General features: G+C 35.7%; 1 protein-coding gene across 1 annotated transcript in view; it reads left to right on the forward strand.

Annotated features, from left to right (window-relative positions):
- The window catches only part of ARAP2 (ArfGAP with RhoGAP domain, ankyrin repeat and PH domain 2), a 183,153-nt gene that overhangs the window by 126,443 nt on the left and 33,111 nt on the right, over window positions 1-23,599 (forward strand). The window contains 3 exon segments of the mRNA XM_033106382.1: window positions 6,480-6,554; window positions 9,269-9,390; window positions 18,136-18,263. Coding sequence (XP_032962273.1) covers window positions 6,480-6,554; window positions 9,269-9,390; window positions 18,136-18,263 — 325 coding nt within the window.

A 23,599-nucleotide genomic window follows, 5' to 3' on the forward strand; every position in this document is an offset into this window, starting at 1 on the left:
GTTTTTATTTGCATTTCTCTGATGATTAGTGATGTTGAACATTTTTTCATATTTCTATTTGCCATTTGTATGTCCTCTTTGGAGAAATGTCTCTTCAGGTCCTCTGCCCATTTTTTCAAATGGGTTGTTTGTTTTTTTGTTGTTGAGTTGTATGAGTTCCTTGTATATTTTGGATATTAGCCCCTTATCGGAGGCACTGTTTGCAAAAGTCTTCTCCCATTCACTTGGTTGCCTCTTTATTTTGTCGATGGTTTCTTTTGCTGTGCAGAAGCTTTTAAGTTTGATATAGTCCTATTCATTTATTTTAGCTTTTACTTCCCTTGCCTTTGGAGTCAAATTCATAAAATGCTCTTTGAACCCCAGGTCCATAAGTTTCGTACCTATATTTTCTTCTATACAGTTTATTGTGTCAGGTCTTATGCTTAAGTCTTTGATCCATTTTGAATTAATTTTGGTACATGGTGACAGATAGCAGTCTAGTTTTATTCTTTTGCACGTGGCTTTCCAATTCTCCCAGCACCATTTATTGAAGAGGCTGTCTTTTCTCCTTTGTATGTTTTTTGCTTCTTTGTCAAAAATTATCTGTCCATATTTATGTGGCTTTATTTCTGGGTTCTCAATTGTATTCCATTGGTCTGTGTGTCTTTTTTCTGTCCATACCATGCTGTTTTGATTATTGTTGCCCTGTAGTACAAGCTGAATCCAGGGAGTGTGATACCTCCAGCATTGTTCTTTTTTCTTAAGATTGCTTTGGCTATTCAGGGTCTTTTGTGGTTCCGTACAAATCTGATGATTTTTTTTGCTCTGTTTCTTTAAAAATGCCAGGGGGATTTTGATGGAGATTGCATTAAATCTGTATATTGCTTTGGGTAATACGGCATTTTAACTATGTTGATTCTTCCAATCCATGAGCATGGAATGTCTTTCCATTTCTTTTTGTCTTCTTCAATTTCTTTTAAAAATGTCTTAGAGTTTTAAGTATATAGGTCTTTCACATCATTGGTTAAGTTTATTCCTAGGTATATTATTCTTTTTGTTGCAATAGCAAAAGGAATTTTTTTTTTCTTTTTCTGAGATTTCATTGTCAGTATGTAGGAATGCAATGGACTTTTGTACCATGATTTTGTAGCCCGCAACTTTACCGTATTTGTTTATTGTTTCTAATAGCTTTTTGGTGGAGTCTTTAGGGTTTTCTGTATATAGCATTGTGTCATCTGCAAAGAGTAACAGTTTAACTTCTTCATTCCCAATTTGGATGCCTTTTATTTCTTTTTCTTGCCTGAGTGCTCTGGCGAGGACTTCCAACATTATGTTGAAAAGCAGAGGTGATAGGTGACAGCCCTGTCCTGTTCCTGAATTTAGAGCAAAGGGCTTCAGATTTTCACCATTAATGATGAGATTAGCTGAGGTGAGGGTTTGTCATATATGGCCTTTATTATGTTAAGGTATTTTCCTTCTATACCTATTTTATTAAGTGGTTTAATCATAAATGGATGTTGTATCTTGTCAAATGCTTTTTCTGCATCAATTGATATATGATTTTTGTCCTTTATTTTGTTTATGTGATGTATGACATTGATGGATTTGCATATGTTGAACCATCCTCATGCCCCTGGGATGAACCCCACTTGGTAGTGATGAATAATCTTTTTAATGCGTTCCTGCATTCCGTTTGCTAGAATTTTGTTTAGGATTTTTGCATCTGTACTCATCACAGATATTGGTCTGTAGTTTTCTTATTTTTGTGCTATCCTTACCAGGTTTTGGTATTAGGCTAATGTTGGCCTCATAAAATGAGTTAGGGAGTATTGTCTCTTCTTAATTTTTTTGGAAGAATTTGAGGACAGGTATTAGATCCTCTTTGAAGGGTTGGTAGAATTCACTAGTGAAGCCATCTGGTCCTGGACTTTTGCTTTTGGGAAAGTTTCAGATGACTGATTCAATTTCCTTACTGGTGATCGGTCTATTTACATTTTCCAGTTCTTTGTGATTCATCCTAGGAAGGCTGTCTGTTTCTAAGAACTTCTTCATTTCTTCTAGGTTATTGAATTTAGTGGCATATAGTCCTTAATAGTATTCTTGGATAATCCTTTGTATTTCTGTGACATCCGTGATAATGTCCCCTCTTTCATTTCTGATTTTATTAGTGTCTTTTCTCTTTTTATCTTAGTGAGTCTAGCCAAGGATTTGTCAATTTTGTTAATCTTTTCAAAGAACCAGCTCTTTGTCACATTAATTTTTTCTGTTGTCTTTTTGTTCTCCTATTTAGTTCTGCTCTGATTTTTATTATTTCCTTTCTTCTGCTGACATTGGGTTTCATCTGTTCTTCTTTTTCTGTTTCTTTAAGGTGTAACGTGAGGTTATTTATCTGGGATTTTTCTTGTTTCTTGAGATAGGCCTATAATGATACGAATTTCCCTCTTAAAACTGCTTTCGCTGCATCCCAGAAATTTTGGTAGGATGTATTGTCATTCTCATTTGTTTCTATGTATCTTTTGATCTCTCCTCTTATTTCTTCTTTGACCCAGTCGTTTTTTAAATGTATGTCATTTAATCTCCACATATTTGTGGTTTTTCCTGCTTTCTTTTTTCAGTTAATATCCAATTTCAAAGCCTTGTGATCAGAGAATATGCTTGGTATGATTTCAATCTTCTTAAATTTGCTGAGGCTAGTTTTATGTCCAATATATGGTCTATCCTTGAGAATGTCCCACGTACACTAGAACAAAATATATAATCTGATGTTCTGGGATGATGTGCTCTGTAAATGTCAATTATGTCCATTTCATCAAATATGTTATTTAGGGATGCTATTTCATTATTTTCTGTTTGGATGATCTATTCATAGCCGTCAATGATGTATTTAGGTTCCCTACTATAGTTTTATTTTGGTCAATTTCTCCCTTTAGTTCTGTTAGTAGTTTCTTGGTATATTTCGGTGCTCCCTGACTGGGGGCATAAATACTGATGACTATTTCTTGTTGTATAGTCTTCTTGTTGTATAGTCCCCTTTACCATTATGAAATGTCCATCTTTGTCTCTTGTTACCTTTTTCACCCTGAAGTCTGTTTCATCTGATATCAGTATGCCTACACCTGATTTTCTCTGGATACCATTTGCTTGGAGTGTCAATTTCCACCCTTTCACTTTGAGTCTATATTTGTCCTTGTAGCTGAGATGTGTCCCTTGGAGGCAGCATATGGCTGGGTTTAGTTTCTTGATCCAGTCTGTTACTCTGTGCCTTTTTATTGGTGAGTTCAGTCCATTTACATTTAGGATGATTATTGATATGTGAGGATTTCCTATCATTCTGTCTTTGGTTTACTGATAAAACTGTGTCTCCATTGTTTCTTTGCCTTTTGTTGTTGTCTGTTATTTCTTTGTGGTTGTATTCTATGATTTTTCCCTGTTTCTTCTTTTATTACATTATGTATTTCCGTTTTGGAATTTTTTTTTTAGTGGTTACCATTAAATTTATGTAAAAGAAAGCTTTATATTTAGAGTATTCCGTTTTCTTCAGCATGCTTACTTTATCCATTGCCATACAACGGTTCAGGCCTTTACTCTCCCCCCTTTTATGTTTTGGTTGTCAGAAATTATCCCTATTTATGCTGGTCGAATAGCCTCCTTCAGTATTTCTTGTAGTGCAGGTCATGTGTTAGAAAATTCCCTCAGCTTCTGTATGTCTGGAAAGGTCTTTATTCCTTGTTCGTATCTAAAGGATAGCTTTGCTGGATATATTATTCTTGGTTCATAATTTCTCTCTTTCAGAGGTTTGAATATTTGGTTCCCCTCCCTCCTGGCTTTTAGAGTTTCTGCTGAAAAATCTGATAATAATGTAATGGGCTTTCCTTTGTAGGTTACCGTCTTCTTTACCCTGGGTGCCTTGAGAATTCTTTTATGTCGTTGGTTTTTGACAGCTTCAATACAGTGTGCCTTGGAGAAGGCCTGTTGGGATTGAGGTAATTAGGTGTTCTATGTGCTTCTTGGATTCGAGGATCCAGTTCTTTCCACAAGTTTGGGAAGTTCTCATCGACTGTTTGAATATACTCTCTGTTCCCTTCTCTCTTTCTTCACCTTCTGGTATGCCCATTATTCTTATATTGCTCTTTCTGATGGAGTCAGAAAGTTCTTGTAGAGTTCTTTCATTTCTTTTAAGTCTCAAGTCTTTCCCTTCTTTGATCTGTGTCATTTCCATGTTTTTATCTTCGATGTCACTGATTCTTTCCTCCATCTGGTCAACTCTACTACCTAAGCTGGCTGTTTCATTCTTCATTTCTTTTACTGAGTTCTTAATCTCTAGAAATTCTGTTTGTTCTTTTTTAAAATTTCAATCTCTGGTAAAATGGTCATTTGTTCTTTGATAGTGTTACTGAGTTCATTAAACTGCCTTTCTGTGTTTTCTTGCATCTTGTTGAGTTTTTTCAGAACTGCAATCTTGAATTCTCTGTCATTTAAGTCACATATTTCCATAACTTTAAGATCATTTTCTGCTGACTTTTCATTTTCTTTCTGAGCAGTGTTGTTACTTTAGTTATTCATTGCGATTAATGATTTATTATTTCTCTTCCTAGACATCTACAGGAGTGGGTTCTGCAACAGGTTGATAGAAAGAGGTCTTTCTTTTGTTTTCTAGTAGGTGTTGGTAGAAAGTTTTATTTTCTCTCTGACTGGAGCCTTTTACTCTCTTTCACATTGTAGTGTTATATTTTCTCTGCACTATTCCAGTTTGTCACACAATGGGGGGGATTCCCTCGAAGGCAGGCTTCTCTGTGAACAGTTCATCTGGGTAATAGGGTGAGGTGTCCGTGGGGGAACGTGGAGAGCTTCTGAAATTCCTGCACCAGTTCTTCCTGCACAAGATTCAGAGCCCATGTGTTTCAGCATCTCTGTTTATTCCTTCAGGGATCTGCCCAGATAGGTGGGGAGAAGGGCGGGGTGCATTGTAAGAGGTGGCCCAGAGCAATGGCGGTGACCACCACCACAGCCAGTCCTGCTTCCACAGCTTCCTCCTCTTTGTTGGGCTGCGAGTCCGCGTCTGTGGACCACAGCTCTCAGAACTGCAAATATTCTGTTCTTTTGATCTGACCGGGCTACCTTTCTACTTCTAGCACTGGGCAGGTGGGGGCATTGTGAGCTCAGGGAGGATATGGAGGGTACGGCTAGGCTAAGTGCTTAAGGCTTCTGTTCTCTGCTCGGTAGTGAGGGCTTAAACCACCATTTTCAGCCTTCCTCCCTCATTCTTTGCTCCGAGGTCTCCGTTGTGAGCGTGGGCCATAAGCAGAGCCCTAGCCATCCAAGTTCTTCCCTCTCCCACAGCTGCGGTAGTTCTGGAATGCAGCCAGCTCAGAGCACTGAGCTAGGTCTGTGACTTGCTCCCACGTGTTTTCTCTGCACTTCTCCCTTCCCTCCTCCCCCATTCACACAATGTGCCCACCGTTAGATGATTTCAGTAGTGTGCCTCTTAGTCTTGCCTGTCTGCTGTGCAGGGAGTCCTTTTTGGAGTTACAGTTGTTCAATTTGTTGTAAATTCCAGGGGAGATTTCAAGAGGCTCACCTCAGGCTCCATTTTTATGACGTCATGGATGATGGATATTATTCCTAAGTGGTTACACAACTTCAGGGAATTTCTGAAAAAAGCTGCTTAAAATATTTTTCATAGATTCATTTGGTTCTTTATTAATCTCCACTTTATACTGTCAATCCATAGTGATATATGTGTGTGTATGTGTGTGTGTGTATTTATATATATATATAATATATATATATATTATATATATATTTATTTTCTGGATTGTATATTCTTCACTTGGTATATCTTCTTGGGTATGATAGAGACTCAAAATAGCACTAATGCTTGGCTAAAGATAATTAAAAACTTACCTTTATTATCTATGTTATCACTTTTATCTTGCTAAATATATTTTCTCTATTTGTGGTTTTAATACATCTCGGACCTAATTTATTCTCAGATTTCAAGGTTTAGACTTATCTCTGAAAATGTATCAAGACCTGTTTTCCCTTTTTAATTATTGGTATTATGTCCATCCTGTAGCATAGAGCAGAATAATATATGGCTCGTTTTCAGTCCTCATTTTATCCTCTTAACATACATGATGATGGCTCTTACAACTTCTGTTGCTATAGTCAGCATATTTTCATTGTAACCAGATACATCGTTTCAGTTAGAATGTGAGGGTATTTAAGGACTTGAAACTCTTTGAGTAAGATTAAAAAACAAAACAAACAAACAAAAAAAACCCCATTGTGACAGTTGTTCCTGATTGTTCAGATTCCTTGTCCTTAATCAACCACATCTGGAAAATGGGTAGCGTTGTGCTATTAACAGGGACATTGGCTCGTTTCATTATTAAAAAATATTCAGAAATAGATCTAGGACTTTCCAGTTGTCTTAAGTATCACATGCGTGTTCTTGCAACATACTTATATTTGCTGTCTTCACATCTACCCTTTTCTAGGTTTCCCAAGCTGGAGATTTGTTAATTGAAGTATATGTAGAAAGGAAGGAACCCGACTGCAGTATTATAATCCGGGTGAGTCCTCCTAAAGATGGATGTAAAGAGTACTGTTGGAAATCACAAGTGTTAGCATTAGTTTACATGCCTTGAATTTTCCCTTGTTTCTTATAGCTTATTTTACACACCTAGTTAAAACCGTGACTGATGAGAGAATTGACTCTTCATACCAATATCCTCTGGGAATTCCATTTTGAGTTATTTGAAAAGGGAGCATCTTACGTGTTTTCAGTTAAGGTTAGGATTTTCTATAGGTTCTAGAAAATAGCCTGAGCTTAAAGTTTTGCTCCTATTCCTAGGTTCTTCCCATCAGGCAAATTATTTACTCTGAACCTCAATCTTCTTACCTGAAAAATAAGGAAATATTGCAGTATGCTCAGCACATCAGTGTTTAATAAATATAACTATCGCTGTAATTATTTTTGCACCTCATGTATCCTAGACATTAGCTTCCAGTCATCCAATTTAGGTGAATATTGGATAACTCTTTTCTTTCTTAAGACTATTAATCAGTTTTTTTTCCCCTAAATTAAAAATATCCTTCTCAGGCTACCATATTCAGGACTTAGTCTGCTTTAAGAAGAGTAACAGTGATATTTCAAATTCCTGCTTGGTAAGGATACATTCTCTATGAGGAATAGATATTCTACCATGTAGCAGTAGAAATTCAGCTTTAGCTCCTTATCTTTTTTAAAGTTCAGGACTATTAGATATTTCTGGACTTTAGTTTTGTTAAAGATATATTGTAATTGTTAATTTATATGTTTTTAATAATTATGTCTTAGGACTCTGGCACTGGTTACCTTCCTTAGAACGTGGAGCGGAACCACTGTGATCATAGGCTTTGGGCTTGTGACTCTGGCCATAACGTATTTCTTGTATTGATGATGTGAGGTTGAAAATAGGGGATTTGGGGAAATACTACAGATTGATCAGCACGAGTCCATCACTAATGTTACAATTGGTATTCATAGCACAGAACTTCACTCCATCTATGCCTACGTTCTTTAGTAGCTCAATTTAATTTTATCTTACTAATGAAGCCATAACAGTAGCCATTACAACAGAGCAAAATTTATTGTTATTTTAAGTACAATATTTAGATAAAGGGTTGTCCAGTTTCACTATACAACTCCAAGTGCTCTTTAAAAACAGTGCAAAAACTATACAAAAATAATCATTAACATTTGTTTAATGCTTCAGAGTTGGCAAAATTCTTTAATTACATTTATCTCTGCTGATCATTCCCTCAACCCAAGGAGGCAGATAAAGCAGGTAATGTTTCCGGTTTATATTAATAGCAACTGGGAATTAAAAGCATTAAAATAAAGCCAGAACGCAAACTTGGATCGTCCTATTCCAAAGCTGATGTTTATTATACTGCTTTATATGTTCTTTAGGGTAATGATTTCTAAAGTGTCCTTTGTGGAGTTCTAGGTATTCTGAAACGGGGCCTTGGGTTTTTCCTGGGATGAGGAGTGAAATTCTGGTTCTTCCCCACGTCAACTGGAGGTGCACTCCCTGCTGACTATTTCACAAATTTGATTTTTCAGTAATTCATTATTTTAAGAAAGAGCTGTACTTCTTTAAAAACATTTAAAACCATTTGGAAGAACAGTATCATTGAAATAATTCATCTAATGTTTCTACTGCTTCAGGTTTTCCACTTTTGCCAGATGCTGTTTTTATTTTTTCCTTTACATTTATACTTAGTTGGGCTTTTCTAAATGGAAAACAGTGGACTTCACTGTATAATTAATGTATTCCAAAGAAAGCACTAAATTCCCCGACATCTGAAAGATAGACTGTAAGAGTTACATGTAATGAAAAATATGTTATTTATATATGTGCAATATGCTTATGATCAGTAATGGACAGGAGGAATGGAAATGAGAACATTCCTAAGAAATTTTTAAAATAGGTTCATACTTTTACTGAAAATGTGCAGTTGGAATATTCTAATACTTCAGACGTCTTCTATTTAACATTATAACCAAATTCTAATTGAAGAAAGCCAATTTGCTTTTGGCCAGCATGCATTTAAAACTAGCAAAAACAAAAACAGGAACAAACAAATCAAAAATCCCAGAAGTCCCTAAAGAAAATAGTGTGTTGATGCAATGGCCTGAGGCTTTGGGACTCTTGTAGAGCTGACCCCCAGGCCGGCACTGTAGACTCTGCCCTATGCCCTGAAATCCTGGTTCCAGGGGACTTTGGTATCCCACCATCTGTCACTAGGTGTGGCAGGGCACACCACAGACCACTAAAACCCTGAGGCTTTTTGGCATGGAAGATAGCAGTCAACTGTGTATAATTTAGGCATCAGGCTGAAGAAACCAACCCACTTTGAACTCTTGATTTTAGAACTGACGAGTGAAAAGTTTTATTCGTGGAAGACCATTGGATTTGCTGTTTTGTAACAGTCTGTGTGTGAATGACTAGGTATATTTTTCCCTCCTCCTGAGTGATCTTATTGCTCACCATTTGGGGAAAAAAATTCTTCCTGACTATGTCTGTGTTATAATATCTCTTTTGCACTCACACTGAAATGTATTATATTTTATGGAGAAGATCTGAACAGGCTGTTTTCTCTATGTGCTTAGAGACGCTAGTAAAACACACTAGAAGAAACATGAGATACCATAAGATGGGGGATGGCAAGTATTTTGCCCTTGCATAAGGCTATGTCTGTGTCTGACATATATTCTGAAGAAATTTTTCCTCTTTTGCAGATATCTCCAGTGATGGAAGCAGAAGAATTAACTAATGATATGTTAGCAATAAAAAATATTATTCCTATAAAAGGTGATATCTGGGCCACATTTGAAGTCATTGAAAATGAAGAGCTAGGTAAGTGATTTTCATGCTTGGAATTCTTAAATTCCTTATAGGATGAAGAAATGCTATATTGTGATGTCATTACTAACATTTTATGTTTTTCTAAAGATTAACGTTATGAGTTCCCTTCTACCTTGGTGCATGTGTTGATAAGCTATTGCCACTTGAGGTTGCCTTCCTGTGATTTTACTCATCAAAAAAACTAGATTATTTTGTTGACTATAAAAATATAGTGCAAAGCATTAGGCATTTCTGTTGCTGCTTCCGGAAATAGGTCTTTGCGTATAAGAACAAGCAATTTGATTTGTGACAATAGTCTAAATGTCACCACCACCATCCATCTTATGCTTATATGCAACTTATTTAACAAAAAAAAATGTTGATTTAAAAGATTACTATTTTTAAAAATAACTTTGGTTTAAGCCTATCAGAGGCTTATTATTTTTTTTTTCTTACTTTTTCCATTTCACTTATCTTTAGTGGAATGGATCAGATATTTTGACATCTTTTATCTCTGACGTGGAAGTATAGATAGAGCTTTTAAAACACCTTGACTACCTCAGTAGTCCAGTGCTGAATACGCTTAACATTCTAATGACAGCATTTGGTTTTAAAGACCTCTAGGAAGAAAAAAATAAAAAAGATGCAGAACGTCTTTGTGCCTTGACCATCTGTCTAGCTGATACCTATTAAGGTCTTGGGACCCTTTCACGCATAGCTGTCAAACTGCCAAAAGGAAAAGCTTGCCACCTGCAAACTCAAGATAAAAATTAAAATTCAACATTGAAATACCCCATCGTGGATTATGAGGAGTGTTGTAATCATTGTTAGAATGAAATGGGATTAGCACGTATTCTGTCTTTCATTCCTCCATGTTGATGTTTTTATTCTCTTACATCTTTTTATCACGCACTTTAAAAATCAAATGTGTATTACAACGTTAATTTTTCGTAATCACTGTGAGGATTCAGTGACCCTGGTGCTTTGATGTTGCTTCCCGGTGTCTCCTCCACAGTCAGGCTCACTCTTTCCCACTCACAGCAAGTATTCTGGTCAGTAACTCCTGGGACCATCCCCCCAGCGCCACGTCTCAGGGCTTTGCTTCAGGCTTTACTTGACTGGCCTTTCTGTGGTATTTATTGTCAACAACCATGCCCTTTGTCTTCTATGCTCTGTTTTGTGCCGGCTGGATTTTCCTCCTGTCCCTGTAGTCATTCTATCTCATCTGTTCATTCTTCTTCCTCTGTTTCCCCCTAAGCAGTGGGGGTCTGCTGCCCCCGACATCTATTCTCATTGGACGTGTTCCGTATAGATAAACTCTTCCATTCTTTGTGCTTGACTAACGTGGATGACTAAAAATGTTCCCCAAATGCACTTTTATCTTCCTGCCTCTGGCCCAACAGTTTACCTCCTTTAAAACCCAGACAAAGGGTTTTATTGTACGTTGTCTCCTCTTTTTGATAGTGCCCATCACCTGGATTCATCTCTCAGTGGGAGCTCCTTGGAAGGAAGGCGGGATTCTCTTTTTTTTTTTTTTCTGTCTCCCGTGTCTGGCACAGTGCGTGCTACATAGTCGCCATATAATTACAATATTTTGCATAAGTGAAGCACAATTATGCAATACCAAGTGGTTCAATGGTGGCCAAGTCTTTTGATTTTTGTTGTTTAATTATAAGGAAAGAGGCCAGGTTATCAGCTTCATCATTTTTGTGCATGAACGGTAACTGCCAGAATTATCTCTCTAAATCACAGATAGGATCATACTGCTCCACCATTTAAAACCCTTTTATTATTTCCTCGTTGCCTGTCCATCCTGCTAGATCCAGCTCAGATACCCCGTCCTCCATGGCGATACTTAGATAAACATAGTTCTCACTGATTGTTTTCTGATTATTTGCTTATAGCTCTAGAGTACTACATAGTGCCTCACTTACAGAATAGTATATGTGGCTCTGCCCTACACCACGTGTTCTTTAGGACATTTACCATATCTTTTAGACCTTTATATCGCTCACTATCTCTAGCATAGTGCATTGATGTGGAATATACCCTACGAATATCTTGTTACCTTAGACGGAACATAAAATAGATGCGTTCTGAAGCTGAGTGACATGGGTTGTTGCTCCTTGGATAAATGTATCCACATGTGTAAAGCACATAAGAAGGGATTCCTTCTTGTACATTGGGAACCACTGAGAGGTCTCCAGGCCCTGGTTAGCCTTTAGACAGCTGATTGTCTTCTGCATGCTTCTTTTCTTCTGCTGTTTCCTTAGGAGATCCACAGCAGAATAATGAATCATAGCTTTTGGGGGCAGACATCCTCTCTCTGCCACCCTTGTTCTCTCAAGGACTGAGTCCAAGCATATCCCTGTGTCACAGCATTGGAATTCTGTGCCTTTGGATGTTGGTCCTCCCACCTGAGAGGGGGAAGCAGAATGGATGAGGGTAGGGAGGAATTCTGTATAGTTAGACTAGAGATTGCACTATATCTGGAAACACAGTGAAGGATGCTTACCCTGAAAATGGCCGATTATCAACTTGTGTGTGACAATTAGTACATCACAAATCGTAAGATTGGATTGAGGTGGAGTTTTAGTTGGTGGTTATTGTTTTTGTTTTTTTTTCCCTTCCCTCTAATTAAAAAAAACCAAACAAACAGTTAATGAAGCTGTAAAAGGACTAGGAGATCTCAAGTTGTTTTGATGTGTGAATGTCCAAATATATAATCAAAAGTAACATTCCAAGTACATCAAGCGAGAATACATTCAATGAAGAATTCAGATTTGGCCTGGTTTTCATGTCTGGTCCGCTATTCAAGTAGAAATGGCTGGAAGAGAAAACTAAAGATGATTTTTACAGCGAGGAAAGCAACTGAAGGGCCCTGTGACGATGTCGGCTTACTGACGCAGGTGGAACCTGTGGCTCCACCTGACCTTCGGAAATGTGAAAAGCTTCCTTCTAGTAGCATGCAGGGGAGACAAAGGGAAATATAAAAAGAAGATAAAATTGAAAGCATTGGTCGTCACAAGAGTGTAGTTGATAGCAAGAATGTCAACAGGGAATTGATACTATTTCTACTGTAAATGTATATTCTCTAAGTAAGGAAGTAACCCAAATAAATAAATAAATAAATGGACAAATAATTGAACCAGAAGGGCTGGATGTTATTTTAGGCATCTGTAAATTATCAAGCAATAGTTCTCTACCCTGTCATGTCCAGTAACCCCTTCATATGATAAATATTTTGTAATGTTCCCTTTATTCTCTTGAGATAATGTATGATACTCATTTAAAAAAATAGTAATAATAGAATACCCGAATTACAATATAAAAGGGAGGAACGGGAAAATATGTAGTAGAACGTATACATGCTGACACGCGCCTACATGGTGAAAGATAATGAAAATAGATTCTCACACCTACATGGAATTACCATTGGCTGTGACAACTCCAGATGCAGACTGATAAAAAGCGTGACTTATACATCATCAGAAGCATTGCTGTTGTTGTGAGATGCTGTCTTAGTCCATTTGGGCTGCTGTGACGGAATTCCATAAATTAGGTGGCTTATAAACACCGGACATTTCTTTCTCACAGTTCTGGAGACTGAGAAGGGCAGATCGAGGTGCTGGCAGATTCAGTGTCTGGTGAGAGCCAGCTTCCCAGTTCACAGAGTGCAGTCTTTTCCCTTTGTTCTGGGGAACAAAGGAAGGGCGCTCTGGGGGGTTTCTTTTACAAGGGCACTAATCCCCTTTCATATGAGGACTCTGCCTTCCCAAGGCCCCACTTCCATATACCATCACATTGGGGATTAGGTTTCCACAGAGGAATTGGGGGAGGGGGACACATAGTCAGACTATAGCAAATGGTGGACACTTCTTAGAAAGTTCTGACAAAGACCAGTCTTTTTTGGCTTGTATGGTGGTCAGATTCCTGGAAAAATAGGTCAGATTGAAACCATATAAGACATGTTGAGAATTTATATGTAAAGCTGGGTTAGATTCTAGGCCCAGCTGATTTATCGGTAGGTTTTTCCCTCTAAATGAATGTCTGGTGGGACATTTGAAATTTGTACTGGATAGAGAAAAAGTCTTTTTTGGTCTCACTCTTTGAAAGATGCTGAACAAGCTTCCTTGACCCACTGCCATCAATCATTAGCACAAGCTGAAACCCACCCTAGGAGAGGCTATCACCTTTATGAAGTGCTAATCTCCTAATGCACACAGTTATTTTAATGCCTCACCTTAAAGCTCATATAGCCCCATATTCTTAGGTCCTTGACATGCTGTAAAAAAGTGACTGAGGGGTCTCATTTAAGTGGGCTTTTTCACTGAGAGGTTCAAGTTTGTGAAATACTTTCTATGCAGCAGTATCTTAACAAAATGTTTTCCTGGTTCTTCCTCATAGCTACTAGGAAGTAGAGGATCTGATCATTTTTAATCAGGATTCTTTCCAACCTTTCTCTTGATTGACACAGAAAGTGCTGTCACCCTCTGATTATATGAACAGGACAGAGTGAGACTTGCACATTTGAGGAAGTCATAATTGTCTCAGGAATTTCTGTGTCATTACTGCCAGAAATTTAATGACAATACCTATAATTTCAAGTGAAAAATGGATAGCTCTCTTTTTAACAAGGGAAGCCAGGTTTATTCTGTGAACATGATTTTAAACTATTAATAATATGATTTACCTAGCTAAAGAACTACCTCCCTAATCTGTTCTTCTCAAATAACTACAGTAAATTTTCAGCAACTTTTATGCTATAGATAGTATGCAAATGAGCTATTTATTTCTAGTAATGCCCTAATGCCAAATGACTTAACATAACCATATAATCTATCTTGAAGATGGTTGCAAATGTAACTAAATAAAAATTTGTAGGAATTTGTATCCCAGCAATGTTTGATGACTCAATTTTTCTTGCCGCTTCTCTCTTTCATAAGGTGGATTGTAATGTCATTTTATAATTACAGTCTTTGACAGTCTGTAAAAAAAAACCACATTTATCTTTTCATCCCATTTTTCAGCTCTGTTTTTTTGCAGGAACTTGAATCTTCAGGATTTTCATTCTCCTGTATTATTTTATACTATGATACTGCTGTGAAAAAAATACAACTGAGTTTTTGCAAATCTGTATTTGCCTCTATATCTGCTGTGATATTTTTCAGTTTAACTAAGAAGACTTTAGAGCTATCACAATAATACCTACTTAGGACAGTGACTCTCTGTAATATAAATGGTCTGGTATTTGGAAGTCTCAATACCAATTTAATCTTGTAATAAAGAAGCAGGCTTTTATTTCAGTCCAGATACCGTTTTCCAGTTAAGAGTGTCATTCTCCCCCGAAGCCAGCTGCAGTACCATCAGTTTCCTTAAGTGCAGAATGTTGGAAGTATCTGGCAGTTATTTCCTACCACCTTCTCACTAAGGATAGAAAGTGAAGGGGGAAGTGTGAGCTGACATTCTTTTCCACTTTGCTATATGTTACCTTGTTCAGTCCTCAAAAAAAATCTTGGTGAGTTGATACTTTTTTTTCTCAAATTGCATGTGAGAAAATCATGTAGGGGTTTACATACCTGTCTAAAATAAAACTAAGTGTAGTAGTTAAGATTTGGGGCTGTAAAGTCAAATAGATTTGACATTCAAATCTCTACTCCTCACTTGAGCCAGGCAAGTGGCTGAATGTCCCTGATCCTTGGGCTCCCTTCCATGTAAACTATGAATAATAATATTTAATGAAGAGTGTCCTTGTGAGAATTAAAAGTGATAACTGATGCAAAGTATCCAGTATATATACTCTACTGTCTGGTACATAGTGATTAATCCAGAAATTGCAACTCTTAATGAGATCAGGAGTGTCCCAAAGATTGCAAGTAGTAGAACCAAGAATTATATAACACCAATGTAAGGAGCGTGCTTATTCTACAATTAGTTTTTTATGATATTGTTGAGTACATTCCTTATGCTCTACATTACATCCCTGTGACTTATTTTTTAACTAGATGTTTGTACTTCTCAATTCCTTTCACCTTGTTTTGCCCCTCTGTGTACTGCTCTCCCTCTGGAAACCATTGGTTTATTCTGGATCTATGAATCTGTTTCTGTTTTTGTTTTTGTTTTTAGATTCTACATATCAGTTGAAATCACATGGTGTTCCTGTTTCTCTTTCTGACTTATTTCACTTAGCATAATACCTTCTAGGTCTACCCGTGTTGTCACAAATGGCAAAATTTCATTCTTTTTTTATAGCTAAATAATATTCCGTCGTATATATGTACCACATCTTCTTTATCCATTCATTCATTGATGGACACTTAGGTTGTTTCCATATCTTAGCTATTGTATATAGTGCTACAATGAATGAGGGGGTGCATGTATCTTTTTGAATTAATGTTTTAGGGTTTTTGGTTTTTTTTGGATAAATACTTAGAAGTGCAATTGCTGGGTCATATGGACATTTTAACAGTATTAAATCTTCCAGTCCATGAGCATGGTGTATACTTTCATTTATTTGTGTCTTTAGTTTCTTTCATCAATGTCTCACAGTTTTCTGAGTACAGGTCTTTTACCTCTTTGGTTAAATTTATTCCTAGGTGTATTATTCTTTTTGATACAATTGTAAATGGAATTGTTTTCTTAATTTCTTTTTTTCTAATAGTTCATTAATAATGTCTATTTGTTGTGGCTAGGTCTTCCAATTATAATAAGTTTTAGTTTTAAATACAGCTAATTCTAATTACAACCTCCATTAGTAGAAGACAACCAATTTATGGGTTAATCAACAAGTGAATTATAGCTTTGGCAAATTATGGACAATTATGATCTTTCACCAAATCCTTTAGAAAATTATTTAAAGAAAAATGATTGATATAGCACAAAAGATTTTCTCTGGTTTTACAAAAAATTATATTTTGTCTAATGATCTACTTACAAATATTTTCTGTAAATTATAGGCCACCATAAAAATTCATAAGATACTTCATTCCTAAATATTTATTGGCCACCTGTTATGTACGTACACAACACGCTACTGTGTACAAAGGATGTATTTGTAAACCACAGGGAGATTTGTCTTTCAGATATATGGCCCAGTTGCTCATTTTTTTCCATTGGCTTTGTCTAATAAAGATAAAATGCAGACCTACTTTACATTGTACTGAATAGTAAGCAAAATCTGGTTATTTAGACTGGAAGCAAAAAATTTATTTTCTTTTTCTGTGGACCTGGGATCATTTGATAAGTTTTGGAATGTTGTAGTCATACCGTGTTTCCCCAAAAATAAGACCTAGCCAGACCATCATTTCTAATGCATCTTTTGGAGCAAAACTTAATATAAGACCCAGTCTTATTTTAATACAATGTAATAATATAATATAATATAATATAATATAATATAATATAATATAATATAATATAATGTAATATTATATAATACTGGGTCTTGTATTACTTTTTGCTCCAAAAGACCCATTACAGTTGATAGTCCGGCTAGGTCTTATTTTTGGGGAAACACCGTAGCAGGGGAGACCCCTACGTATTAGGAGGATATTGTACATTTGGCTGTTTTTACTACTAATTAAAATATCGTTGTTTATATATAAGTATGATGCTACTGACACTCTTTCTTGTTTATCATTAGTATTTCTACTGTAAGCAAAAACAAAAAGCCCAAGCACTGTTTTTCATTTAGAAGGGTAGGAAAAAGTTGAGTTGGCTTATATATGGTGATAATACTGGGAAAGCTGCATCAACATCTTCATGTTATAGCTTATGTCCTGCTGGTTCAGTTATGCTATTTTCAGTGTACTATAAAAGGTTCGAATTTCTTTTTCCCAGCATATGCTTCTCTTGTAACATTTAATAACTGATTGGCATATTTTGATCAGCAAAACACTTTACTATGAAGTTTTGATTGTAATTGTAAAATCTTTTTTTTAAAACTCTCTGCTAAGAACTTGTGATATATTTAAAAATATGATTGCCTAAAACAAAATATGTATATATGAGTGTTTCAAGGAAAATCTTTAAGATGTCATTAACTTCTTACTTTTGATCTCCTATATCAACAGTTAATGTATAATATTGCCATGTAAGATTCTGATTGATATTTCCACTAATGGTTAAACATAAATTACTCAGTAATATTTTATGATTATTTTCATATGTTCTCTGTTGAAATTATATTTATAATTTTATATTAATTGACTATGAGAATATCAGGTATAAGTTGTTTACTACTATTGATCAGAAATTATAACATGCTAATCTTGTTGGGATAAACAAAGAATTAATTTATATTTTGACTACTGGACATGATTAATTTTGCTATTTTTTTTACAGTTACTTAATTGCATATGCAAATAGGCAGATTTCCATAAGCAAACCACAATGTTGTCTAAATTAAAAAGATTGAGTAGGATACTGATTTGTTGTACAAAAGGGTAGCATTATTTCTGAGATTTTGGCTAAAGGATAACAGCTCTGAATTTTTTGTAAGTAGTTGAGTGACAAACAAATGTTCCTGCACAGATTCATTTATATAGTAAATTTTATTATGTGCTTAATGGTAATCTAGGTGTTAGGGTCTCTTTTATGTAGTTCTAGTGGTATTATTCTGTAACTTAAGATATGATTATGTTTATTGTTTGCATACAGATCTTTTTTAAAAGGATTTTTTTAAAATTTATAGTTATAGTTGTAAAAAAAGATATCTTAATATATTTTTGATTTTTTTTCTTTTTTTTTTTTTCCTGCAGAGCGCCCCTCTTCACTACACAGAAAACGTGTTGGAGCAGGTGCTTCGGTGGAGTTCATTAGCTGAACCTGGCTCTGCTTATCTTGTGGTGAAGCGATTCTTATCCACTGATACAATTAAACACTATAATGGTAGGTGCTATTTCTCATAGCAACTATGATTGAAAATTCAAGTGGCTAAAGAATAATTATTATGACACAAGGGTTATTTGAAAAATAAAATAAGTAGCTAAATACAGAATCTATTGCAACAGTATTGTTGACTAGAAAGAAGAATACCGTGTTTCCCTGAAAATAAGACCTAGCCGGACAATCAGCTCTAATGCGTCTTTTGGAGCAAAAATTAATATAAGACCCAGTCTTATTTTACTATCAGACCGTGTTTTACATAATAAAATATAATACCAGGTCTTATATTACTATAAGACCGGGTATAATATAATATAATATAATATAATATAGTATGATATATAATATAATACAGGGTCTTATTTTACAACAATATAAACACCAGGTCTTATATAATATAAGACAGAGTCTTATATTTCTATAATATAAGACGGGGTATTATAATATAATATAAGATAAGATAAGATAAGATAATAATAATAACAATAATAATAATAATAATAATAATAATAATATAGTAGTGGGTCTTATATTAATTTTGCTCCCAAAGATGTATTAGAGCTGATTGTCCTGCGAGGTCTTACTTTTGGGGAAACGGTATATAGACAGGAGTATCAAGAGCCGGAGTCGGATTTCCCAGAGGGTAGCACTATGGTAATTAATAGTGGGCTAATCTGATGGTACCAAGTTAAAGCATTTGAAAGGAATCAATCCCAAAAGCAAAGGATTCAGGTTTTATAAGATGAATTTACCACAGCTTTTATAATTAATGGTAATAACCCTTATTATTTATTAATCACATATTAGCTGAGCTCTATTAATATATTAGTCCCTATATCTTCTATAACAATATAATAACATGTTGATCATTCACTGAGCTCTGTATGCACCAAATCTCATTTCAAGTTTACAAAATATCCTTGTGAGTTATATTGTCACTGGATCTTTACATATTGGATTTGAGAACAGATTGGTCTTCTAATTTTTTTTTTAAAAAGGTGGGATATTGATACAGCTCTTAAATGCTGTAAACCTCCTACTAAGTATAATTGCAGGCTCTCTAGTTAATATAAGTCAGTAAATTCTAAATTGCGCCAAAGCTAATCGGATAAATTTCTGGTTTCATGATAATGTCTTAGTCTGTTTTGGCTGCTGTAACAAAGTGCAACAGAGTGGGTAGCTTTTAAACAACAGGAGTTTATTTCTCACTGTCTGGTGACTGGAAGTCTGAGATCCAGATGCCAGCATGATTGGGTTCTGGTGAGAGCCTTCTTCCAGGTTGAGTATTTCTCATTGTATCCTCTTGTGGCGGACAGCAGAGACAGGAAGCCAAGTCTCTTGAGACTCTTAACAAGGGTACAAATCCCATTCAGGAGGGCTCCCACTTCCTAATTCCATCCCATTGGGAGGTTTGGAAGGACACATACGTTCCATCCATAACATTGCCCTCACATGCAAGTATTCGTACAAAATGCAAGCAGTGTAACAACCTCTCTGTCATTCTGGCCTAGTAGTATCTAAGTAAACTGAACAGGTATTCTTTTTGCTATAGAAATTTAGCCTTTTAGAGACCTTTGTTTTATTTTCATTTCTTTAATACTCCTGCATATGAGCGTGACCACATCCTACTATACATTTTAAGGATTGCAATGGAAATTCTCTCCAGTTTTGTGAATGCAACATGCATCCATGGCAGAGAGCACTGGTTCTCAGGTGGGGGCTGTTTGGCAATGTTTGGAGACATTTCTGACTGTCACAAATGGGTGAAGTGGTCCTTCTGGTATGTAGAGGGCAGATATCAGAAATGCTGCTAAACATCCTACAATACACAGGACAGCTCTGTTAAAGAATTATCAGACCCAAAATGTCAACAGTGGCCATGTTGAGTATTTCTGATTTAGATGATCTATGAAATCTGTTCTAGCTCTTAAATTCTGTATGCCTGCATTTTAACATTGAGTCAAAGAAAAAGTATTGAGATTACAAACCAAGTCCTGTCAACATTATGAAATACATATAATAGGTTCTCATGGTTTCTTTTCTTTTAGAAAATGAGTCACTTTTCAGGGTTTTTTTGGTTTTGTTTTTGTTTTTTTCTGGTGAGAATCTTCCTTTTCCTTTTTCTAATATTCCTCCAAATATCTAATTCTTCATGTTGCAAAATACTTGACACCCACACCTACTTCCTTACCTCACGTTTGAATGCTAATCGGCTGGCTCTGTGAATAAAAATAAACAAAAATAAGATCTTAAAAGGCTATGATATAAAGGAAAGTTTTGTGCACATGGGGTGAGGAATAACCCAAACAAGGATAATACCATTAAGTGCTGTTGATCTTTGAGAAAAAATATGTTCCAGTTGCGAGCAATCACAGTGAAGTACAATTTTTATGTTGTTTAAGGAGAAGAAACGGTAGAGTGACAAACTAAGTGTACATTGGCTCTATCCAAACAGTAGGAAGATTGGTATCACAGTGAAGCCTCACATATTCCTGTGTATCTTTTTTATTATGGGGTATGAGTGTGTCATTTCTGTTGTAAAAGCATCAAGCCTCTGCAAGATCTAGGCAAAGCATCTTGCACAAACCCTGGAGAACCCCAGCAATGGAAAGCAGGCTTAAATGATAGCGTTAGGGATCGGATGAAACATTATTTGGAGTAGAATGTCAGTTACCTTCTGTATTACTCTTGTAGCTCCTTCATTCCTCTATCTGGGTGGGAGCTGTGAGACACATCCCTGTCTCTGCGTGGACCCCTATCTCTATTTGTCAAACCAAAATGCAACTTGTTATTATAATATCTATAATTCTACAGGAAATTATCTCTTTGCATGTAAAAAGTCAGGTTTTAGAGTAACACTGTCAGCAAATACATTAATTGGATCATTTCATATTAGTAGTTATGTGTTTTTGGTGCAAAACAGGAGTATTTATGAAGTAAATGTTTTAAAATACTTTTTTAGTTTTCTAGCCAATATTAATAAATGTTTTTAATTAGAGCTTGCTTTATATTTAGACTCTCAAAGCAAAAGAATCTCTTTCATTATGGTTGCTTCTGAATGTGTGTGAATTTAAGATGTCATTTTAAAGAAGCTTTGGCCTGTTTATTTGTTTTTTAAAATCAGTTTCTTAAAGTCATGATTTTTTTCCTGATAGTTGTATCTTGCAGCAACCTGTAGCTTATAAATACTTCTCATGGGATATACTTTGTGATGGATTTTAGGTTGGTTAAATATTCAGTCTGCTTTGTCTCTGTCTTGCAAATCTCTCTTAAATCAATCATAATGAGCACCTACTCCAGAATTATAGCTCCATTCATTACATCCACTGCTCCTTAAAATTGGGACCTAAAAGGAAAGTAATGAAAATAAATCAAATGTGATTTCTCTGTCAATTTGTTAGAAAAACTGGATCATCTCAGAAATACACTGTTCTTTATGCAGATAGGGAACACTATTAAGGATTTCTTTGACTTTAAGATTTTCTTATTCTGACCTGAAGGCCAAGTGGAAATCAGTAGGGTTTGATACAAAAGTAGTTGACTGAAGCCACAGTTTCTCTTAGTAACAAATAGCTGATGTGTTAACATTCTTTTAAAACATAAAGAAGCAATAATACCCCACCCTTGCATTCTGCCCCTCATACTTGATACCTAGTTGCCACAAATTTTACTGTCTGTCTACCTATTCCTGTATCTGTTTCTCTTTCCCTGTATCTACACACACACACACACACACACACACACACACACATATTGCATTTCATTAATTGTATGATAGTATTTTTTTAATCTTACGTAATGAATTATAAGCATATACTTTTGTTTGACATTATGTTTTCACCACTTCTTGCTAAATGAAGAATTTTATCAAGTATAAATTTGGGGGTTCAGGGTAATTTAGGGGTTTTAGTTGTTTCAATTTGCTCACTTGATCTGAACAGTTTAAAATGTAGAATGTCACAAGTGGGAATCGATTTAGACCCACCCAACACTTAATTTCTGCTCATTCATTTAAGGTTGTGGACGGAAAAGGGGCCACATGTTTAACTTGACAAGCTCAGGAGACTGAAAATAACCACATAGGATGGTGTGAACTAAAAATTCCTAACTAAGGCGGGCCATGGCAGGAAGTCACATCCTTGGCTTCTTTGACAAAGGTCAATCTTTACCTTAAGTGAGCCTATCTGTTGTCATTTTGCATCTAAGAATACATACCCTTTGGAATGTCAGAGTAATCCCTTTTTTTGGATTCCCCCGGGGGGCACAACCTACCACACCAGAGCAGGAGACTACAAAATCTCTCATTGTTATCTTGTTCCCCAAATATCATTTCTATGTGCTGTAAAATGCTATTAACTGTCCTGTACACACCAATGTAAAAGAAGTGTATGTCTCCATTTTGCTTTTTATACAATCCCAGAGATTTGAGATTTCCCTGCTTTGCTTTCTCCCACCCCCTTAGTCTACAAGCAATGGATTTCTTGTAACCTTCCTCCTTTGATTCTAATGTATAAAATAAGTTGCAAAACGGCCATTTTCTGGAGCATTTTCTCAATCCGTTGAGAGTTTGCTATCCGGCAATTGTCGTCAATTTGGCTCAAATAAACTCATAAGCTTTCTCTTAGGCTGGATGTTTTTTTCGTTGACAGGTAATGAGGTAACATACTGTACTTTTATAGAAGAATGTGGCAGTAAATTAATTTTCTGTTGCCTCTACTTAAAAATCAATTCTATGTTTTTCAAAAGCAGCATTTTGTTTCTTAGAAACAGTTTGCACCATTGTCATTATTGTAATGGGCAGTTAACTAACTTGAAAAGAAAGAAAATAGTCTTCGAATTTCTTTTCTACCCCTGAGTATGAATGAGACATTGAGATAGTGGGAATAAACTTCATTAAAATTGTCGTTTCGACTTTGTCATAGCTAATCTTATTAGACCATCTTTTATCATTATATTTTATACTGTCACAAGTAAACCATAAATTTGTAGCTCCTGATGGTTCCAGAATAAATAATTTTATGTTGCTAAAGTCTCATTTTAAGTGCTAAAGTTCTTTAAAATTACCCTCAATAGAATGTAATACATGGGAATCAAGTTTTAATGATCTCAATGGGGGAAGAAATCCTTTTAAGATATAAGCTGTAACTCAAATAATAGATCCCTGTGGGTTTCTAAATTTAGATTGCTGCATATGACAGATGCTTTGGAATTAAATTTGCATTAGAATTGAATAGTTCAAAATGCAGCTACTTCCAGCACATTCAGACCTGGAAAGCTAGCTGTGCCATCCACTATCAAATGACTTAAGAAAATTTCAGGAAAAATAGTTTTAGTCTATA

This window comes from Rhinolophus ferrumequinum, chromosome 5, assembly GCF_004115265.2.
Source record: "Rhinolophus ferrumequinum isolate MPI-CBG mRhiFer1 chromosome 5, mRhiFer1_v1.p, whole genome shotgun sequence".
Lineage (NCBI taxonomy): Eukaryota > Metazoa > Chordata > Mammalia > Chiroptera > Rhinolophidae > Rhinolophus > Rhinolophus ferrumequinum.